Below are 22579 nucleotides of genomic sequence, written 5' to 3' on the forward strand. Positions count from 1 at the left end.
CAAGCCTTCCAGAAATCATAAAAAAGAAATATGTAATACACAAAATGAAGAGGAGGAACATTAGCCATATAATTTATAACAATTTAAGATTTTAAAAGATTAACAATTATAAATCACAGCTCATGGTTTAAACATTGTGTCTGTATTTAAAATAAAACATCAACATATCTTTATCAACGAATTCAGCGAACACTGTGTCCAGCTCCTCCTAAGTTTAACACTTCTTGACATACTTATGTTACCTTCTTGCTTTGTTTGCCAAGAGTGGAAGTTATGAGGCTGTGTAGAGTCATACGAAGTTTTGTGAGTTTGTGTTGTCCCACTGTTTTTCAGAAACAGTTGGGTATAGAATGCAGTTATCTGTAGCTGACCATTGGCCATTCTATGTTCTCCTGACATGCTGGACAAGTTAAAGTGATACTTCATATGTATAGATGGAGTATGGATTTGGGGATTGGATTAGGACTCCCAAGAACAGCTAAACTCCAAGAGAAGGGCTGAGTTTAGCTGTGAATGCAGTATAGATAATAAAGTCTCTTTCAGAAATAATGAGGGGTTTTTCCAGTGCTTAACATACCTTTATAGCATGCACAGAATTCTGTATACCACTTAATAATTCTTTTAAAGTATTGTTAAAAGAAACAGAGCATTCTGAGTAAAATCAAGTGAAGGATGCCTTGGGGTGAGGTGAATTATGTGTGTAGTAGACTAGAAAGTACTAATAACAGGAGCACAGATTTCTCACTCATGTTGACACAAAAAATTTATTTCTTTAATTGGCAAGCATATGGTTCTGACAGTTGAGGCATCTCTCTAGGAAAGGCATTAGCAATCAGAAGCATTGTGGAATGCAAATATGTATATAGCTATATATTATTACAAATACTGTAAGAAAATATTCTTAAATTCTGTACAGGTACTTCATTGTGATTTAATGCCATAATTTTAGAGTGGGGAAAACTTTTTAAAACATTCTGTGCCATTGTTGCTTTAAAGTATAGCGATTTAAAACATATTCATAAGTAGTAGTCATTTTTCTGTCAAACAAAAGTTTTATAGTTTGTTGCAGTAGAAGAAACTGTTTTTACAAAGAGATCTGCAGTATTTTCCACCTTGCACAGTTTAAATTGCTGAAACAGATTTTGCCCAATCTGTCACATTAGTGGATATAAAATAGACAATGCCTTCTGGCGTGAGAAATTTAATGCCTGCATCTGTGACTTTCCTCTCCATAATAGAATCTGAAGTTGGCATTTGCATCATAATCAAGAGTCAATCTTGCACTGTATAGTGACTTCTATCATTCTTTTCATTCACATAAACTGCAATATTGAAATGTCAGGAAGTGTCTCAATGTGTTTTTTAGAATGTTGTAAATACACAGTTAGGTACATCAAACACTAGAAGACTTTTTTCTCTAGTAACACTCCTGTATTTGCATGTAACATCTCCATATTGATTGTAGCTTATGCATCATCTCATTAAAAGTTTTTCAACAGACATGATCTCCTTCTTGACAAGCGTCATTGAGGAAGACAGGGAAGTTAAAACTTCACAGATAGTTTTTGTGTTGTAGTCCCGAGGTGCAATTTCTGAAAGAGATCCTGTTGGAAACCCAGTAGGATTCTGACTGGCTTACACTGCACAAAATTGCTTACTAAATTTTCCCGGTCTGTGAAGATTTTGAGGATTTATAGAGTTGCTATCTTCTACTGTGTAATAAATTGTATGCAAGACAGTCATAGTTCTGAATTCTGAAGCTACATTTTGAAGCTACAATTTGGATTCTACATTAAAGTTATTGTGTATGGCATGGATTGTAAGGATCTGCTTCTCTCACTGAAGTGTAAATATCAAGGGCAAAATTAAAGAATAGTCCACATGAGTCTCATGGGCCGTTACTTACTAAAGAAATGAAAGCATTCAGGAATTTCTGGCTGTACTTAAACTAATTCAGATTTGAAGACTGCTTTAAATGACTTCTCAGATTATGTAATCCATTTAGAATTCCTTAATACAAGCTGCTGGAGATGGGTGGAGGCTACAAACCAGCACTTGCTGCTTTCTTTTCCTCCTTACCTGTTCTTGAATTTGCACTTTCATTGATGTAAGAAAGGTTGTCACCCTTCTGGAAGTGTGGTTTGCGCTTCAGTAATTTGGAGAGACCAAACTCCCGTCAGAAGTTGAGAGCCTGAAGGGAGCTCTGTTGAATGGAGTTGCTCAACAGTTTCTCTAGTGAGTTTTTAGTAAGAAGAGATAGGCTGTGTTACAAAAGCTTTGCTCCTTCTCTTTCTTTGTATTCCTTACTTCCTGCTATTTTTGCATACATGCACCACTGAATATGGTGTGCCATAGCTGCTTCACAATGAATTACAGCCCATACAGCACTTTGATATACAAACGAAGCAAAGATGGACTATGAAGAAATACTGACAATGAAAAATACAGGCTTTTGAAATAAACACAGCAGAATTTAGCATGTTCATTTAACACTTCCAAATCAGGATGCAATTAATAGAACTTAACAGTCCAGTTGCTTTTTTCCTTTGCCTCACGTGCAATTTGACTTATACCTTTGCCAGGAAATTTTTGCTTTAGTATGCTCATTTAATAGATACCGATTTCATAATTATAAGCTGTGTTTTCAAAATCAACTCAACTTTTGAGATCTTGGAAGGCATTTGTAATTAAATTAATGTCAAAGTAAGGTGAGTTTCTGGAGAGCTCTGGAGGGGAGATATCTATATTGCCTTGGGAATGCTACTGAACACAATGTTATTCTCACTATCAGCTCTAATACCTCTGCTTATGTTTCTGAAATTGGGATTTGTGTTTTCTAAAATATTTTTATTTGTAATATGATGTCAGTTCACATTCAACTAATAAAGCTTAGATTCTACAATGTACTGTTGTTTACAGTTTACTCGATGTAAAACTGGAAGGTAGGTGAAAAAGCTGGTATTGGCAAGAGAGTTTAGAGACAGAAGGAGGTTGGCACACACAGAATTTATGCAGGTCACAAAAATATAAGCATAACGCTTGTCAAGATTCAACCAGCGTTAATCTTACAGGATCAGGGGGTTTTTCCTTTTTCAGAAAATTGGTCTTTTGCTAGCAATTAATTTGACCTTAAGAAGTAAACAATTCCGAGTCAATGAGTTGGATCATATGACCTCTCCAAAGCAAGGAAGGGATTTCATGTTCTGATATATCTGTCACGTAGGAGATTAATGACTTTGTGCTGTTCTGTGTTTTGGAAAGCAGTTTTAACAACTGGCTCCTGTCAATAGTGATAATGCACTTTAGGCTTCTAATGCACTGTTTATCATTTATAATTGATTCTTAATGTCTTAATAAGTGGTGTTATGTGCATCAGAATTAATCTTTTATTCTTAAAACATGTACATTGGCACATCATTGCTGGAACTGACTGACACAAGTAGATTCATTCCCTAAACCAGAGTAGAGTTCTGAACATACGTTGCTATTAAACATAAGCTACCCACAGAAATTTCTCTTTTTGTTCTGTGGATGTATTGAGCGTTTAAGGATTATGAGGACTCTTTGTAATTTCCTCAGCTCCAGAGAATAGAAGACAACATGCTGCTTATGACGCTTCTGATTTTAGGTCTAACAGTCAATGTTGGTTCTTCTCCTCCCCTCATCTCACTTGTCAAGGCAAGCTTGTTAATGTCATTTGCACTTCAGTGTGTGTAATATTTAAATTAAATTTCCTCACTTTAGATGGCTGTTACTGTTATTCTGAGAAGCTGAAAATCTGTTCATAGCTTGTACCCAAAATTTGGTTTTTAACATTTTAGCTTGTACAGTACAGTTCTTTTCCAGATGTGTGTTTAAAATCAGTGTCATCCTTTTCTTAAATTTCATCAGATATATCTATTTTTTTTCTGTGATAAGACATATGAAAATGTCATATACATTTAAAAATATTTCTATTGTAGTGTTTTTAGGTCTTGATCCCAGTTGAGGTTTTTTTTGGATAAGGATTGATAAATCTCCTTCCTTCCTCTTTATAGATGGAGAACTATAATTGCAATCTAGAGCTTCTGCACCTACATGCCTCATCAAGCATTGCCTTGGACTGAAATATAGTAGTTTCTTAGGCTGAATCTCTCATTAAACTCTAAAGCCAAGAGCTGCTTGGGACTGGACTTGTTAGAAGTTGCTCTTATCTTAAAATTGTGGTTCACCTCTGCTTGAAAATAGACAGGACAATAGAATCAGTGCACAATTCTTTATCTTTGGTTAACTAAGATAGTGATGTTACTGTAGAAGTCTGAAATGATAGAGCATAGCTGTGTCTCTGCCTTCCTTCAGCATTCAATACCAATGTTGTGTTAAGGCAACTAAAATGCAGGGACTCTGCTGGTGAATGAAATCTTAGCATACAAATTAGAAGTACAAATGTCCATCCATGTGTGAAATGTATCTGTTAAAAATTCTGTTTTAAAGCTTTTTCACATTACATGTTTTCATTTACAGTACATTGTCATAATATATAAACAAAACATTACCATTTGGGCAGACTTTCTGTTTTTCTTAAACTTTAAAAGATGTAGAGAAAAATCTGTGAAAGATTTACAGGAAAAACAGTGTATTTTGCATGATGCATTGATTGTTAAGCATAAGTAGTCTGTGTCTTTAAAAAGACTACGATGGTGATGTGCCCTTGCTAGTTAAGATACTCTAGTTTTTTCCCCTTGTATGCCAAGGTGTTTAAACCTCCACCCATAAGCATTTCTAAAATTTCTTTTGAGTTTATGTACTTCATTTCTTTTACTATAGTTGGGTTTGAGGTTTAGACACTGTTGGCCTAAGCTTGTACTTTTCAATGCTACTACTTTACTTCTGTTGAAGTTCTGTTAAAAGCACATGATGCTTACCTGAGGAGTGTTTGCTTGTTATCAGTAGTTGGCTTGGCTGAATGTCACCTTAAGAGCTGGTCTGATCCCACCCGTCTTGACTCTTCATCTATTTTCTAATTTAAAACTTCTAATGATTAAGTTCTGTGTCCCTCCTGGCAAAAATATTTCAATATAGAGTTATTTTTATTGTTGAAGTTTGTTCTAGGTCTATCATACTAGCATGTGGTGAAGACCTGGTTTCTGATAAAGGTAAATAATATATGTGGTGTCTCCCATTTCCCTGCCCCCCCCCCCCCCCCCGGTGTTTAGGAGGAATCATGACCAAAGCTATATCTGTACCATGCTCTTCAGAATAATTCTTCTAATGCTGGATTTACATTTTTAGCACAATGGTTTATCTGTATATCAAAGTGCAACAACATGATTGATCATAGCTTGTGTATTGGAGACACTATAGCTGTCTTAGGAAAGATTTCTAGTGTGAATAGTGACATGTTAATTACTTGAGAAATAACATATCAAGGTAGATGTACTATAAAAAGCAGTATGGGTTGTTTTGTGTAATACTGGCATATGGTGGTATATATAATATATATATGTGTGTGTGTATACACACTTACAAATGTATGTACATATACATACATGCCTGTGAGTTATACATATGATGGTACACCTGTATCACACAAAAATTGCATACATAAATGTATTTATATGTAGGTATACCTGTGAGATATATTTATCACAGTATATGCACATATCTACACACACACATGTAATATACAGGCATACTTGGAGCTGCATACATATGCACACCGTGAGACTCAGAATCCTCAAGTAGGCTGCAGCAGCACTCTTCACCTAACCAACAGAACATTTCTTCTCTTAATAAATCTAAATTTACTTAGTGGTATGAATTAAGTAGTCAATGATCGTAATTCCTGCAGATTACATACTTGCCCACCCGTTTCCACTCAAACTGTTTATCAGACTTCTGTGAAAGACTGCTTCTATCTGCCCTCAGGCAATAAGAAATAAATAATCATTAGCATCCTCAGAATGTAGTTATGGTACAAATACTGCCTAGACTTCCAAATCTACTAGTTCATTTGCTTCATATAAACTTGCTTTTGCTTACTGAGGTAATTTATGCCATTGGCGCTCACTTTAGAGTTTTAACTAAACATGGTCATGGCCATCCCTGTTTTGTATCATAATTAGAGACTATTTGGATTTATTATGCAAGAGACACTGCACCTAATCAAGATGTATCATTTCACCTCTTGTTATATGGGAGGACGCTTAGTCTGATGCAATCTTACTTTAGAAAGGATTAGTCTGTCCTTTGGTACTATTACTGTATTACTGTAAATATAAAATACTTTGACTGTGAGGACTAGCTAGCATTTGATATAAACATGAGATTAACTGCCTGTAGCATTTTACTAGGACTAAAGTGGTCTACCAGGCATTCACTAAGCCATTGTTAGCGTTCAGTCTGTGCAACTGCTTTCTCCAAAGTAAGTGGATAGGATCTTTTTTTTTAATTTTATTTTACAGAGGAGGAATCAATATAGTGAAAACAGTAAAGTGAAAAAAATACTTTACCACCTTTCATGTCAAAATGACAGTGTGCCTTCTTTTCAATGTCTCTGGATTTCTATTATAAATAAATAATAATATACAAATTAATCTTTTAATCAGTTGTAGATTTAATGATGCATGACAAACTGAGCTTCGTTCAGTATTTGTGCTGAGAGAATATTGATAAATCTAGGTGCTTATATTAGTCTTCTACTGGCATGAAGAATAACCTGACAATGTATTAATACACATAACCTCATATTCACCTTGTTTATATTAGTCCTGTATGTTAGTAGTAAATCTGTATGCTAATGTTTTAGTTAGTTGAAACACACATGTTTATTTTCTGGCATTGGATTTTTTCTTTGTCTCATAAATCCTTTTATTATAGTGGTTTGAGGTACACCTGTTAAAGATGCTGTATATCTTTCTGTTCTAGAGTTGCAGCAGCTCTTGCCAAGCTACTCTTTTCTTATTGCTAAGTCAGGGGCCAGTCTGGTACAGTCTGAGAAATCTTTCAGCCTTTTCTCCTCTCTTAGGCCTTGAAGATGTATCTGTATATAGGTTTTTGGGGTTTGTGTTTTTTGATGTAAGGCATAAGAATGTACAAAGTGGTCCACAGAACCTGATGCTCTGTCCGGCGCTGGCCGCAGGATGTGCTTTTGGGGGAGAACACTGCAGTTCCTCCAGTCTGTTTCCCGCAGCAGTTGCACATGGTCTCAGAGACATATTAAGCATTACATCCATGCCTATTCCCTTTGATATCTGTTTATGGACCTGTTTTATATGAGTCTAAATAATCCTTTGCTAAACTTGTTTATGCCATATGCTTCCACTGTCCCCTGTGTCAGTAAATTTTACTTTCTTTTGAATTCTCAAACTTTCCCGTTTCTTAAATACTGGCCTTTCCACTGTGGATGGGGGTCTTAATTCTCCTACAAAACTGTGGGGATGCTGAGGTCAATTGTTTATTGCTGCTGATCTGTTTTACTTTTCAAATGTGACAAACATTTTATCCATGCTGCTAATACAGGGAAATATCCAGGCTTCTTGTAGCCTGCTTCCTTTTTTGGGGACTGCTTAATACTGAAGGTGAACAAACATTGGTTTTGTAATCACCGACTTCAAGGAGTATAGTGATGGAGACAATCTGTTTAGTATGTGCATTTATGGAATGGTTTTGAAGCAATGGCATTTTTCTGCAACTGGTTTATGCTTTCATATCTTAAAATCTTGTAAGACTTTTAAGAAATTTACATGATTTTCCCTGAAAAAGGTATTAATGTTGCTGCTTCTTCATATTACTGTAGTAATAAATCTCTAATAAAACAGTTTATGGGGGAAATGCAGATATTTTATTATAGTCTCTATATATGTTTCCTGTTGTGTAGTCTTTTTAAGCTTGTCTTTCAGAAGAACAGCTTCATAAATCTAACAGAAACATTTGCCTGGGCTGGGGTGGGGGGAAAAAGATGGAAATTCATACTCTGTATTTTGATAATTCAGTGAGAATATAGAAGTTAGTTATGGGAAGTACAAATTCTGACTGCAGCCTTCTTGCTTGGATAGAGTTCCTTTGTACTTTCAAATTTAGCGTGTACCTAATCTAAACTGTTTTCTGAAATTAATTTTATAAAACAGTTGATGAAAATGCTTTTCTCCCATTTTAATCACAGAGGCTAAGACTTCTTATTTGTTATTGCTTGCTGAATTTCTTTGCACTTTTAAATTTCAGACAAAAATAAAGTAATACTCTGGCTAAGTGGTCATGCATTTAAGTATTTTCAAATTGCTGAAAACAGTTAAACTTTATCTGTTACATTGCCTATTTACTTACCAGCTGCTATTCTTTTTACCAGCAAAATTAGCATTTGCATCCTCCTAATTTATTTTTCAGTTCTAGCATTTTATTTCAGTGCTGTTTTCTCCCTATCCAACTACATAACAGCCTATAAAAATATTATATTAAGTCAAGATCTTCAGTTCGAGAAAAATGTGTGCTCCTTTTCTGACAATAATATCAAATGATTAAATTAATGCAGCCATAACCTAGAAGCTGTGATAATCTTTATTATTCAAATTGCTTTAGTGGTTGATTTCAAGGTTAACTCTTGAACGTTAAGTTAATAGCTACAAGGATGCTGTGGTCAGTATAGATTTCCACCCCCCACCCCTCCCCCATTTGGTTTAAGCTTAAAAAGCTGTTTCACTAATTTTAAGATGACAGGATTAGTAGTTCCTTTGGTACTCAGTATAAAATAGATATAATTGAAAAGAAAATCAAGATTATGTCTGTGATAAAAATAGCTGTATTGATGCCTTATGTATTTGAACATGCTTGTGAAAAGTTAAATCAGTGATGTTACAGCTGATATGAATCATTACTTACAGAGAATATAGAATTGATTTTGTTCTGGGAACAGCTTCCTTATTTACAGGATTTTTGTTTCCTCTATAGTATTTTTCAAGCCATCTTGAATCAAATTCCTGCTACTGTTTAATCTCACATAGTCAAAGCACAGTTTTTTAAATTACAATGAAATAGGAAAATAAACCATTCTTTTCAAAATATTCTATGTAGCTTTTGGACAAATGAGTTGCTGTCAAAAAATAATAAAAAGTAGAAATCCCGTAAACAGTAGAACTAGAGTATAAATTGGCTCTGAAACAAAGTATACTTGAAATATTATGTACTCAATTTAGAGGAAGGACATCAAATGATGTAAATGTTACAGTGCTGTTTGGGGACAGGTGCTATTGAAGTTGTCTGCTTGATCTTGAAAGCAAGCATTTGTAAACTATGCAAGAGGAGACAAAGAACAGAAGATGGAAATAGTTTCTGAAATGCATCTTTAAATTGAGAGGAAGTGCTTGTCAAACTGCTCTTTATGATTAAATCGAGAATGCGAAGTGGACATTATGGATTATGTCGTAAAACTCAGTATTATGGGTTCAGTTTGTTTTAATATTGCAATTTGACCAGGGCCTTCTCTGCAGAGACGGTCACTTTTCATCTGGTTCTGGAATTTCTTTGTGGAATTGCTTCACCTTCAAAATTGTGATGTCATGATTTCCAATGCAGGTTTCTCTCAGGAAGTATCAATTAGCGGTTGTTTCATACACATTACAGAAATATTGGTTTATGTTAGAATAGCATAGGACACAGTAAGCAGTGTTTCTTTAGACTAGCCTCTTTTTTTTAAATTTTTTATTTTTTTGGTGCTGTATTGAGAATCCTTCCCTTTTTTTAATTGTCAGTAGCTTTTATTATTCAGACCTACTTTCGATGTTAACAGAGGGTTTCACCGATGTTGGTGTCTAGAAGTCAGTTTAATTTCAATAAAAGAAAAATACTTGATCCTTTCTCCATGTCTATTCCTTAAAATCATTTCTGTAACAGAGTATGTGGGTTAATAAGATCATTCATTTAACCAAGTACATGCATTAATAAAGTGAAATATCTTTGAACCTTGGTTACTTTTTGGTCTTTGAATTAGATTTAAAAGAATGAAATATTAGAATTTTTACCAATAAATTTAAATAGAAATTGAATAATTTGAACTAATGGTAGAATTAAGTGGTGACGTTTCAACATTAAATGTGATGATTTGGTGTATTACATTAGGTATTTTTACTTAATTTTTATGAAGAGTAGGATTTTTATGAGCAATAATTCAGAAAAATGTGAGTCTGCTTAATGGAATCATTCTCCTTAAGACTATTTATACTCACATTGTTTTTTCACCTTCTGATACCCTTTCTGGAATCGGGAAGCTTTTTACTTATTGTCATTTTTTTCTTAGTTTCAGCCCAGACTCTGAAGAGCAACCTTGATGCAATGAATCGTCAGATCCAGCGCCTAGAAAAAGACATTGAGAACTTCCGTAAAATCCAAGATGAACATGATAAGTTTGTAGAAAAGATGAGCATATCCTTTTTGCATGTCTTCATTGGTGATCTGAACATTCTGACTGTCTGGTTAAGTATTTACAGCACTTGAAAATAGGCTTTAAGTCTCTTCTTCCATGCTTTTAATCTAGTGCAGAGAAAAGCGTAGCAGAACATGCAGAATGTAAGAAAACATACGACTGAGTATAACCGAAAGCATTTGTAATCAGACTTTCAAGGAGGAAACCAGAGAGCTTTCTTGAAGCAAGAAGCTACAACGACCAGTCATAAAGATAGTTGATGGGCATTTTTTGCCTTAAAGAACAGTATTAAATGATAATTGTTGAATCACTTCAATCTAGAAAACTACCAGCAGTCGAGCTGAGAGTGTTTACTTTAGCTTCAGATGTGTTGTTTCCTGAAGTATAGAGTATTAATTTTGTTAATTGTTTTCATTTAAATTCTTTAACAAATCATTTTAGATAAAAATTAGGTATATTTTTGGTACTTGAGCGCTTTGTCCTTTTATTTCTGTAGACAACAGAGACTGTATTTTCTTAAAGCAGTAATGTGTAAAATCTGTGTGAGAATACAGATTTTCCCTTTTTCCCTCCAACATTTTCATATATCCATCTTTACTTTTGCTCAAAAGTATAGAGTAACAAGTGAAGTATACTGTAGATGCAAGAAGCTCACAAAACTGTGGGAAAGACTAAGGAAAACTCCTTTTTTTCTTAAAAAAATTTGCAGGTTTTTATTCTGCACAGACCACATTCCTCTATATGTGGAAGTATTTGGAGTATGGTACATGGCCAAGTGCAAGACATTTTGTGCATTTATAGAAGCTCAGATAATTCATGTGAAGTCTGTTCTTTTTTACTGCAACCAGACAGAAGTCATGTTTTTTTAGGTTTTTCAAAGGTACCAAAAAAGAAAGAATTGATGTCTAGAGCTGTTTGTAGGTGCTCACCATTTATTAGGTGGATATAACAAAGATGTTCTCCTAACTACTGTCTATCTAGTAAGTAAGTTTTAGCGTGATTAACTGAATGGATTCAGTGATAGAAATTCACAAGAAGATATTAAATATCTTCTTTATATGGATTTAACTTTCTGACAGGACTGAAGAAAAGTAGCATAAGGGAGACAACTCAGGACTAAGTGGAAAATTGTTTCTTGTTACTTAAATGTTCTCTTTCACCTTGTCTTATTTGCAAGATTAAGAGACTTGCTAATAATCACATTTATCAGTTATGCTATAAAACAAAACAACAACAAAAAAAAAAAAAAACAACAAAAACCCAAAACTAGATCTTATAATATTGCCCTGTAATCGTCCTTTGCCTTGTCAGCATGTGCATAGGCTCAGTACTGTCAAGTAAGCCCCGCTTTTGGTCATTAATGAAACCAACATATTGAAATGCACTTTTTGCAACCGTGTTTTCTTGTTAGGTTTGACAGCTCTGTTTTACACTTAATATACCTTATTTTTCAATTATGTTGAGTAATTGCTTTGCCATTTGTTGTTTTGCTACCTATGTACTTAATGTACTTACAGAAAAGATTGGCATCACTCAAGTGATTTGGTGAGAAAAAAGCCAAGTAGGTAGTGTTCACCCTTTCCTTCTCTGTGGTTTATCACCTGAATTTCTTAGTGAAGAAAGGTGGCCTGACAATGCAGAAGTTGTTGGTTTTTTTTTGTTGTTACTGTTGGTTTGTTTTTGTTTGTTTGTTTGTTTTTTTAAATACTGATGCTTTTTTCTATTGGCAAAATATAAAGATCGTATGAAATTTTTGAAAATTAATTTTTGGAAGTCTCCTGGGCATCTTAGGTTAGGTACATGTACATTGATGTCACAGCTAGATTACCAATTCTGGTAATTAAAATAGGCACCCTGAATTGTAGATGTCTGACAGCTTTTATCATACTAGTGAATTTGGTGGCTTGACAAGATAGATAAGACTGTAAGAAATGAACTGATTCTGCCTAAGGATTTATGTTTTCATAATTAATAGATGACCTGATAAATGGTGGCTTTCTTTTCTAGAAAGTCACCTCCAGTAATATGAAGTGATCAAATTTTGTTTTGCTTATCATTGAATATTTTTCAGTTTTCTACAGCTCTGTATTTTTTTTTATAGATTGAAGAATAAATGTTAAGGGGGAGGGAGAAGTTACGTCATAGTCTTCAGTATGTATTTCTTTTATTTCTGTCAGCTTGTTGAAGAATTGTTGATAGCACAAACTGAGATTAGAAAGGTAAAGAATTTCAGCCTCAACATCTCTGTAAGTACTTGAGTGTTTCAGGAAATTGGAGACGTGTCTGAACATAAATCATCTCTCAGAGTTTTGGGATACAGGAGTTATACAATAACTAAAGGCATAGTTTCTCTTTCCCGTTCCTTCTAATAAACAAAGCTGTTTACCAGTAATTGTGGATGAGACTTCCTTCAGACAGGATGAAAGAAATATTGCTTGGTAACATATTAGGGTAAGGGATCAATTAAAATAAAAATACCATTCATAATATTAATTCATAATAGTAAAATACATTAACGTTCATAAACTAGAAGCAAATGCTATGAAAGAAGTTACTTAATGTTAGGGCTTTAAACTTCCTTTAGCAAATGTTTTTGGTACTGTAAGTGACAAAAAGATGGATACAAATTCCACTTAAATTTTCATGTAGGATTTTTTTCTTGACCTATTTCTAAGCAGCATAATTTGTGATTTCACTTAATCAGTTTTTTTATTTAGCGCATACAATTATTCATCTCAGTGCATACTACTTGATGTAACTCTTGAATGCTTAAAAATAACTTAAAACTACTTTAGGAATTAAATACAAAGACGGGAAGATTAGTATGTTACTATTCCACAAACTGTTTAAAACATTGCAATATATTGCAGAAGTAATATGTTGAGATAAATATACCCCATTGATTAAAAAACTTTGAATTAAAGCTGTTAAAATTAAATTCATGCACTTTTGACTGCAGTCTGCTAACTCGATACATATCAAAAGGTTATTTTAATACATTTTCACTAGTTGCAAACTGCAGAAAATGGCTTAATGTTATCAGAGTAGTAAGACTACAGGCAACTAAAGGAAATAATTTGTTACCAGAAGCAATTCCAGTTTTATATCATGTTCTTTAGAGCTGTGCAGAAATTCACGTGAACTGCTTCTGCAATTGCGCCAGTGTGACTCCCTGCTTAAGGGTACATTATTTGTTCCATTTATGACCATAAGGTTCAATAAATATAATAAATCCAGATGATGTACCTATAGGTTGATTGCTGTCTTTCATAAGCAAATAATAACTAAGATGTAGTATGATCATAAGATTTGATTTCCAGCATAGTGGAACGGTCTCAGCAAATAATGCCACTGTCAACTTCATACCTTCTTTTTATGACAGTATACAATCTTGACTTTAAAAATTCAACTAGTGTAAGTTCTGCTACATCTGTAATAGATTATACCAATAATTTTTTTTCTCAAATATGCATAGTGATTCTGGTTTGACTCCGTATGGTTTCGGTTTGTAGCCATTGTGACACTTGAAAAACAGTTGGAGTTTTCTGGGACCTGTTTCTTAGTAGATATGTTTTCCTCCATGTTAGAACTTTTATACTGTGATCAGGTTACTTATATTTATCTGCAATAATGAGGTAGATTCACTTCTTTTGTTTAGGACACATTTCCCAGCCTTTACTTGTATTTTTTTTTAATATGCATTTGAAATACTGATTTAAACTAAATACAAAATTTAAATAATTTTGTAGCTTCATAGGTTTGGAGAGTAAAAGATGTAATATTATATATCTCTTTTTATACATCAAAAAACTGGCGCTCTTACCACCATCATGATGGTGGAACTTTGTGTTCTATTAGTAAACACAGTTGAAACTTATTTCTATGATCACTGCTTGGTGGGACACAGTTCTGCATGTGGTAAGTGTGTGTCTATGTTGTTTGTAGTGAAAGCTGTGAACTTTGAGATAGATGTATGGAAAAAATTCTGTGGAAATCTGAAGTGATTTTTATAATTGCCAGGTTGCTATTGTGCTGGGATTTTAGTTTGTGTGCCTTATATCGGGACTTTTACAAGTATTTAATTGTCTAAATTTTAAGGAATGCTTACAGCACTCTGTAAAGTCTGTGGGATTATGAAGCTGAGCGGCATGGTTGGCCACCAGAAACACCTGATTTCAAACTGAGGTTTACAGGTATGCTGTAACAGAAAGCAGAATATAGTATACTTAAGAAAAAAAAAAAAAAAACAAAAAAAAACCCAAACAATAAAATAAACCACCAAGAGAGATTAAAATCATCTTTCTGTGGATTTCATGCTATATTAAGTAACTTATGTGTGATTCTTGAGACAACTTTTTCATTATCTGATCCATGGCTAGAGTTGTACTTCAAGAGCAAACTGTAAATAATTTAACTTCATATGTGAGAGGTTTCTTTTTATAATTAGCCCAGCTTCATGCAGATCTAGGGAATATGATTCAACAGTTTAGAAAAGTAATTATGACTATGACAAATCTGGCTTTCATTTCTTGTTTTGTTTCAGTGTTTGTGCATCTAATTGAAGATTTTTAAAATGGAAACCTCTAAATTTTATACTTACTTGCCATAGCTGTGTATGCTGTTTTCTTTTTAGTGATGTCAAAACTTGAGTGTTGAGTTGGGGATTGAGGAAGATTATTCAGCTTAATGAGGTTTAACTTTATATGTTATTAAGAAAAATTAAAGGCAACAGAATGAAAAACTATTTCAGAGGGAGTAATGGAAAGTTGCACAGTTAACTTATTAATTTTAATTAATCTTGACTCAGACTATATATATATATATATAAAATATATATGTATAATATATGCTGATATATATATATACACACACACACATATATATAATATATACCACCTCTCTTTATGTATATAATAAATACCAGCATGTGCACACCCCCTGATTGACAAACATTTGTGTCTCTAGAAAACAGGAGCATTGAGCTTCGTAGTGAGGAGCAGGGGGAGGTGGCAGAGCGAGGCTGGCCAGAGGGCACGCCGTCTGATCGCTGACTGTTTGCTTCATTCTTTTTGTTATCCTGCTAGTTAGAGAGACTGACTTTTTGTTGTGTTGCTTTTGGACAGTTCCGTTGTTTGTAAACCATCGTACATTAATTTACGTACACAGTGTATCCTAGATGTACTGGTATGTCCTTAAATTAAGATTTTGTATAGCTTTTCTGTTTTGCAGCTGAATCATTTACCCTAGTAAAAGATATTAACATGTCTAATCTTGTTAGAATCTTTTACCTACCAGAGCAATAAATGATGCTGCTTGCATTTTCTAACTGACTGCATACATGCGAAGAATTAAAAGCTTATTTTTAAAGAATTACAAAATTAAGGGAGCTATGAATGAAAGAACAAAAATTACTGCAGATAAAAAATTTTCTAAGCAGTGTGCATTCATCTTATCATTAAATAGAACAGCAGTGATTTGTGAACTAATTTTAATTTTTAGAGAGGAACACCATTCATTAAAACAGAATCCTTTTTATGAAATAATGAAGCTGCCTCCTGAAAGGCATACATTCTCACTTGATAGATATTTATGCTGGTAGCTCTATCTAATAATGACTATTGCTTCACAACTAAATATGAGTTTTATTAGTTCCTCACTTGATGTACTTCAGCTGTAATGAAATGATCTGGGGAGAAGTCTACTTAAGTGTGTGTGTGACTTTATTATGCACTGAGAATGTGAGATAGTTAATGTGCACTAAACATCAACTGATAATTCTCTTGTACGAACCACTGTACTGCAGAACCTAGAGCAGCCCACTAGGGAAGAAACAAATATACTCTGAATCAGGATCTCAGCATCTGGAAATGGCTGTGAAACTGTCTTGGTCTCAGAGTGACTGAGCAGCAGGATATCATTTACACACTGACATGGAGTGCTGAAAGAATGTTAATGGCATTAACACTCTTGTCATCTGTTAACACTCAGGATTTCCTCCTAGCTTGTTATGGAAAAATAATTCCCTTAGTGCTTGGAGATGTCATTTTTAGGAAAGCCTAGTTTTGTTTTTCAGACAATTTGAAATGCACTGGTGCCTTCATTTCTGCAGGAGAATGTACATTAATATCTGAATTTGCTCATAACTATGGGCTTCTCAAAAATAACCCCAAAGGGGGAAAATTTCAAGGAACTTTTTTATATGCCCGTACATTTGAAGTAACTATCTGTTGCCTGAGTGTATTTGAATGTGTTTTTAAGTGTAGAGGCATTTTTCAATACTTAGGAAAAGACAACCATTCAGTAATTTTTCAAATTCTAGGTCACGTATAATCCTTAAGACAATTTTATTCATGTGCCTTTTCCTGTGATATTTATATAAAAGTTTTTGTTCTTGATACCTACGAATATGACATCTGAAAACACTTCCATTAGAAAGTGTAGTTCTTTACTAAAAGAGGTACTTTGAGAAAATAATGGTTAATTATCTAGAGAAAATACATTTCCTAAATAGTGTCTAGGGAAAGAAGGTCTGTCTTACTGAAGCTTGCACATCAAGAAGATATTTATTTATTTATTTATCCGGACTTTCTCAAAGAACCTGGTCCCTGTTCCCTCCCTACTTCCCACTGTTTCTCACCGCTCTGCCCCCCATCCAGCCCTAAGCTAGGCAACCTTTGCTGTCCAGAAGAGGCAGTAAAAAAGCACTTTCTGTACTTTGAGAGTTATGAAGTATTAAGTTATGTGATGAATAACAAAGGAGCAGAAAGACCGGGCTTGCAGATGTAGCGTGCCTTTTTTTTTGTTTTGTTTTTAGTTATGGTTACATTATATCAGTGAAGCCAGGGTGTTTCATTACTTAGCATTGAGCATTTGTTTAAAGCTAAGCCTTCTGCTTACAGTTAAAAACAAACTCCAAGGAGTAAAGTCTTGTTTAAGAAGACTTACAAGTGCATACAAGGGAAGGACATGAGTGATTTATTCTGGTTTGAGATCAGAATGTCAGCTGTACTCTCTAAGTCTTACCTCAGAAAAAATTAATACGTGATTAAGTGCTTAGTCAAGCAATTCTTTAATGTTTTCAACCATCAATTGTTAGTTTTTCTTTTTAATATAGAGAAAACAGAACAAATAACACTGAAATCATACTGTTTGTAAATGAGTAAAGGCTAGAAACAATGCAACTTTTTTTTTTTTTTCCAGTGGGAAAAATGGACTACTTCAAACTTCACTCAACTCTTTTGAACTTTGTTTTACTTGATTCTTAAGAGGATCAGCTGAGGCCATCATATGACCTATTTTTTTATCACCCATGAAACAATTATGACCTTGTTGAAACTTTAGGGTCTTATTTAATGCCAAGAAATTATAATGAGCGTCTAGTGGTAGTGCTGATGCTACAACACTTAATAAGACTTCTCATTTTTGGTGTTGATTACTATTTAAGGACATACAATTTTTGCAGTTCTTTGCATTTAAGTATGAACTAAATTATTTCTTCAGAAGTAAACATGATTGGTTTAACTTTCTATTAGCAACATACAAGAAAAGCCCTTTTTTTTTCTAAATTAAAATAGTAAGTGGAAGAAAAAAAAGACTTTGCACTGCCTACTGGAGGTACATCACAGAGAAGTAACCATTTATTTGCTGTTGAATCTTTGGTTTATGAAGTTTTCTGTTTAGAGTCTATCCTGTCTTGTTTCAGTATCTTCTTACTTGTGGTTTGCAAGTTTCAAGCCCGAGTAAAGAGAGCAGAAAAGACCTTCTAAGGTCTTACCTTCGTGGTAAAAAGATACATTACAGTTGCCTTCTCAATATGCAGGTATGTGCAGTATATTGAAAATACAGTGATCAGTAAATAATTTTCTTCAGTTGGAAGTTCTCTGTTTCCCTTTCACTTTCCGTCTGAGAAGAATATAGCCAAAAAGACTATATTAGATGAAATGTAAAATCATACTGTATGTTGACTATTTCTGTGATGATTTACAGTTTGACTTCTGATTCTTAAAAGTCCATACAGTCTGAGGACAACTGCTGAAGTAGGAATGTGAATGGAATTAATTTTGAAGCTATGATTCTGTCGGGCTTCCTGTCTAATCACTCTCACTTCATTGTTCTGTTCTAGTCAGATGTGTAAAATAAAAGAAAGAGAATGGAGAATGCAATCAACTAGAGAAAGATTGGAAGATAATATAGTAAGAGAGGAATGGAAAATGGCCAGTGGATGGAAGGATGAAGTCTGAGAATCCAGATTTTGAGTTAAAGGGGCACAGTGTCAGAATGACAAGGTTTAGAAATACTCTTATTAATGGCAGGAAAAGTTCAATGTAACAAAAAGATTCTTTTCTTTTCCTTTCCACCTACACCCTGAAAGTTACAAACGTGTTTTGCTTCTTTGTAAGCCATTTTTAGTATGCTTTAAGCATAGATATAAGTCCTATTATGCTGTACATCTTTTGCTTTATAATTCATTTTATACTTAAGGTGGGATTTTTTTTTTTTCCTTGTGTCTCTTCACAATTGCCATTCTACAGATTAATGTGTAGGCCTGCTTTTGACTGTAAGCAACTTTTTCACCTGTTAGATGTTAAAGTTCTCAGGATTTCTGTTATCCTAGTACTTTTTCAAGTATATAAATTGTTCATGTTGCAAAGAACTTTTTCCAGTAGAATGTACATTTAAATACTAGAAATACCATTTTTCCCCCCACTACAGGGTTGGGTCAGTTTGAATTAATTGTTAATGAGATATTAAAGTTCACTTAAGAACTTCCACCTTTTAATACATATTCTATGGGCTTTTTACTCAAATTTACATAGTTGATTGACATAATGAGCAAAGAAAAAAAAAAAGTATGTAGTAGGTGTACATTAAGTTTTGCATTAAGGATGCTCTGTTCTCAGTTCATGTACCTCTGAGAAAGATAAATTTGTAACTTGATATTTCAGTGAGTTGCTTGGCTGCTTGACAGCCACCAAATGCGTATGCCCCAAATTTGCACTATTTTGTGTTGCCCCAAATGCAGGAAAAGAATTGCTAAAATGCAGTTTTGAAAAGGAAATCAACAGTATATCATTTTATGAGAGGTTACATTTAAAAACCTTTTATCTCTGACCACTTGAATCATATTTAAATGGGTATGCTAAAGCAACCAAGACACACTTGATTAAACTGATCGTGCTTGTAATTCTTCGAAGTACATCTGAAGGTCTGACGTATTTCATCAGCATAGGCAGAAAATCCCACTTCTGAAAGCACTGTGATAGAAGATAGGAAGAATTAGTACATACATATAATCTGCTTTTCTTTTCCAAACTAGCAGCTTTTTTTGAAAATTCAGGGCATCAACGAATAAAGTGTTTTCCATTTTTGGATTGCTAATTGTTGAAGCTCTTAACATCTCAGCATTTTGAATCCTGTTGAAGAACTGATCCTGCCAAGTTCAAAATCAGATTACAGGCAATTTGTGCTATGTTTAGTTATGTATATTCGATTGACATTATTAAGCTGGGGGAAAAGATGACTACTGTTTGATGATGTTGAGCTCAAATGTACTTAAGTTGTTTACTTAGTCTTTAGAGAGTGTGTCTCACCAGCATATAAAACGCTCTGCTTGTCTGGACTAGCCTTTTCATAGGTGCCAATTTAAAAATTGCATTGTCAGCAGGTCGGAAATACGTCGGGGACCTGTTGCAATTAGAAGGCACAATAACTGAAACACATTCTAAAGACCTGAGACCTGAGCAGCACAGCAGCACTCACAGAGACAGTCCCAGAAGCTGTAGGGCTTTTCGGTTTTTTAGGACATCACCTTGTTCAGTGGGAGTCATGATGTAACTGTTGCTATTCAGTTTCATTTCTATTGAGAAATGTCAATATGGCTTTGTGGCATTTACTAATCCCTTCACTTAGCTAATTTTTCACCCTGAAAAGAAAATAAATTAATTCCCCACTAAATTACTTTGAAATATTTGCGTGACTGGTGTCACATTTTGTATGGCTTGATATTTGTCATGAAGGTCAGTAGACACCACTGAATTAATATAATGTTAAATATACTGTTTCTGCTGCATGTAAATAATCTAGACTGGCAACACATTTTCCCATTGTGTTTGCTATAATATGAAGAAGATGAAGTTGTTTTACTATCCTAATAGAATGAGCTTCCTTTTCTGGTCATGACTGAAGACTAGGTGGGTTTGGTTTGTTACTTAATATAGTAAACGGCAGTGTTGCTAGTTGTTTTACCAAATAAGCTTCATCCTGAATTAGTGGAAAAATCAATCAATGTGTTATCATACTGTTACAGTCCTTATTGGGAGTTCTAGGCAGTGTTATATTTTACAATTTCAGAATTGCTATACAGTTTTTTTTCTACTAACCATTTTAAATGAAACTATTTTCATTCTATTTACTAATGTGCTTTGAGCATCCATGGTTATTAAGCTGCAACCCTGTAGAATTAGAGAGACTTAATTTCCGATTTAAGATGAGTTTAACCTTGTAGAAAAAAAAAAAAAATCAATTATATTTTCCTGCTTAGTCAAGTCCAGTGTTCCTACTCAAGAGATGGTATGACATTAAGTACATTTTCCTTTAACTGTTTAGTTGACAGAAGAGGTTTGGGGAGGTTTGAGCATAGATTTAGCCTTCATTTGTATGCCCTTTGCTTTATTTCTTCTAGTAAATGTGATACTAAGAGGTATGTGAGAAACAGTAGTGGAAGAAACTGTTGGTCCACCTTCTACATTAAATCTGTACATTTAAGCAGCCAATGTGGAATCACAAAGGTGTTTTGTAGGGTTTGTGAGGTAGCAGGTTTATCCTGTACCAGAGTGAACACACCATCAGTTGCAACTCTAAAGCCATCTTTGTTTTACTGCGTCTCTTTCTCAGTTTTAATGAGGCATACTGGAGCTTTCTGGAATACATGTTGGTGGTTTTGTGTGTGAGGGTGGTTAATCAGCAAAGAGAAAAGTACGAAATTTTCCTTAAGATATGCTGAAATTCTTTATTTTCCCCTGTGGTGCACTATGCATCAAAAGAGTTATTAGTCAGTTTTTATTATATGCAGTCAAATAGCAAAGATACTGTTCAGATATTTCATGTTAATTGTTTAATTTGATATAGTCTGTGTGTTGCTCAGTGAAATAGAATTTGGAAAACTTTAAATTGGGCAAGTATAATCTGGCAAGATCCCAAATGTTTATTTTTGTCCTAATATGAGATTTAATTGATACTTCATTGGTCTTTTCCTTGGCACCTGGCTTTATTTTTATTTTTTTTTTATTCCTGTATTTTAATATTTATATGTTTCTTGTTGAAAAAGGAATTCTGCACAGCCCTGCATAATTGATCATGAGATATTCCATTCTTTTATGAACAAAATATGGTATAAGCCAACAGAGAGATATTAGTAGATCATTGTTTCAATCCTTGACCAGTTATGTGAAAATTGATTTGCTTTGAGACAAGATCAGCCTCACAGACTACAGACTACAGCCTTAAGGGCATAAACAAAGAATGATGATCAGTAGCAATATGTTTAGCAGAGTACGATGCCAGTCAGGTTCTTTAGGGACTGATGTGAAGTCCATTTATTATATAAACCTTCAGGATGAGTCTGTAACAAAAGGCAAGCATTATATCAGTTAAATTATAAGATTATTAATTAGTAGATAATGCAAACACAAGGGAGATAAACACCAAAGAGGCCTGGGAGAGTAATCAGGAATCAGGCTGTAATAGTGTGAGAATTATTCTGGAAAAGTGTGTGATAATGTATTTGAGAAAAACAGTGGACACGTGTTCATGAGGATATAATTTCTTGTTAAGAGAAATTGTGTTCTACTTTTTTTTTTTATAAAGTAAAAAAACAGGAAGCAAACACTGTTGGAAATGAAGTATAGATCATATATTCACAGTATCTCATAGGGGAAAAAGAATTAATTAGAATTTTGCTGAGGGTATGTTCTTTATTTTCTTGTATAGAGAGCATTTTAAGTGGGTTGAGTTCAAGGTTTTTGTATGCTTATGTAGATATTCTATACCAAAGAGGTTAGATAAGTTTGCAAATTGTTTTACATGGAGTTGAAAGTAGGGCTGTCAGGTCTGGGTGGGTATCACAGAAGGTTATGTGACTGGGCCTGGAGGAGAGGAGGGCAAAAGGAGAAGCATGAAGAGCCC

The 22579-nt window shown here is 34.1% G+C and overlaps 1 protein-coding gene across 3 annotated transcripts in view; it reads left to right on the forward strand.

Moving 5' to 3' along the window:
• Positions 1-22579, forward strand: part of DIAPH2 (diaphanous related formin 2) — a 248629-nt gene that overhangs the window by 111357 nt on the left and 114693 nt on the right. For all 3 annotated transcript variants that reach the window (XM_032982709.2, XM_032982710.2, XM_032982711.2), the window contains one exon: positions 10271-10395. In XM_032982709.2, coding sequence (XP_032838600.2) covers positions 10271-10395 — 125 coding nt within the window. The remainder of the gene's footprint in view (positions 1-10270; positions 10396-22579) is intronic.

Source organism: Tyto alba, unplaced genomic scaffold (genome assembly GCF_018691265.1).
Source record: "Tyto alba isolate M040663 unplaced genomic scaffold, T.alba_DEE_v4.0 Super-Scaffold_5, whole genome shotgun sequence".
In the NCBI taxonomy this organism is placed as follows: domain Eukaryota; kingdom Metazoa; phylum Chordata; class Aves; order Strigiformes; family Tytonidae; genus Tyto; species Tyto alba.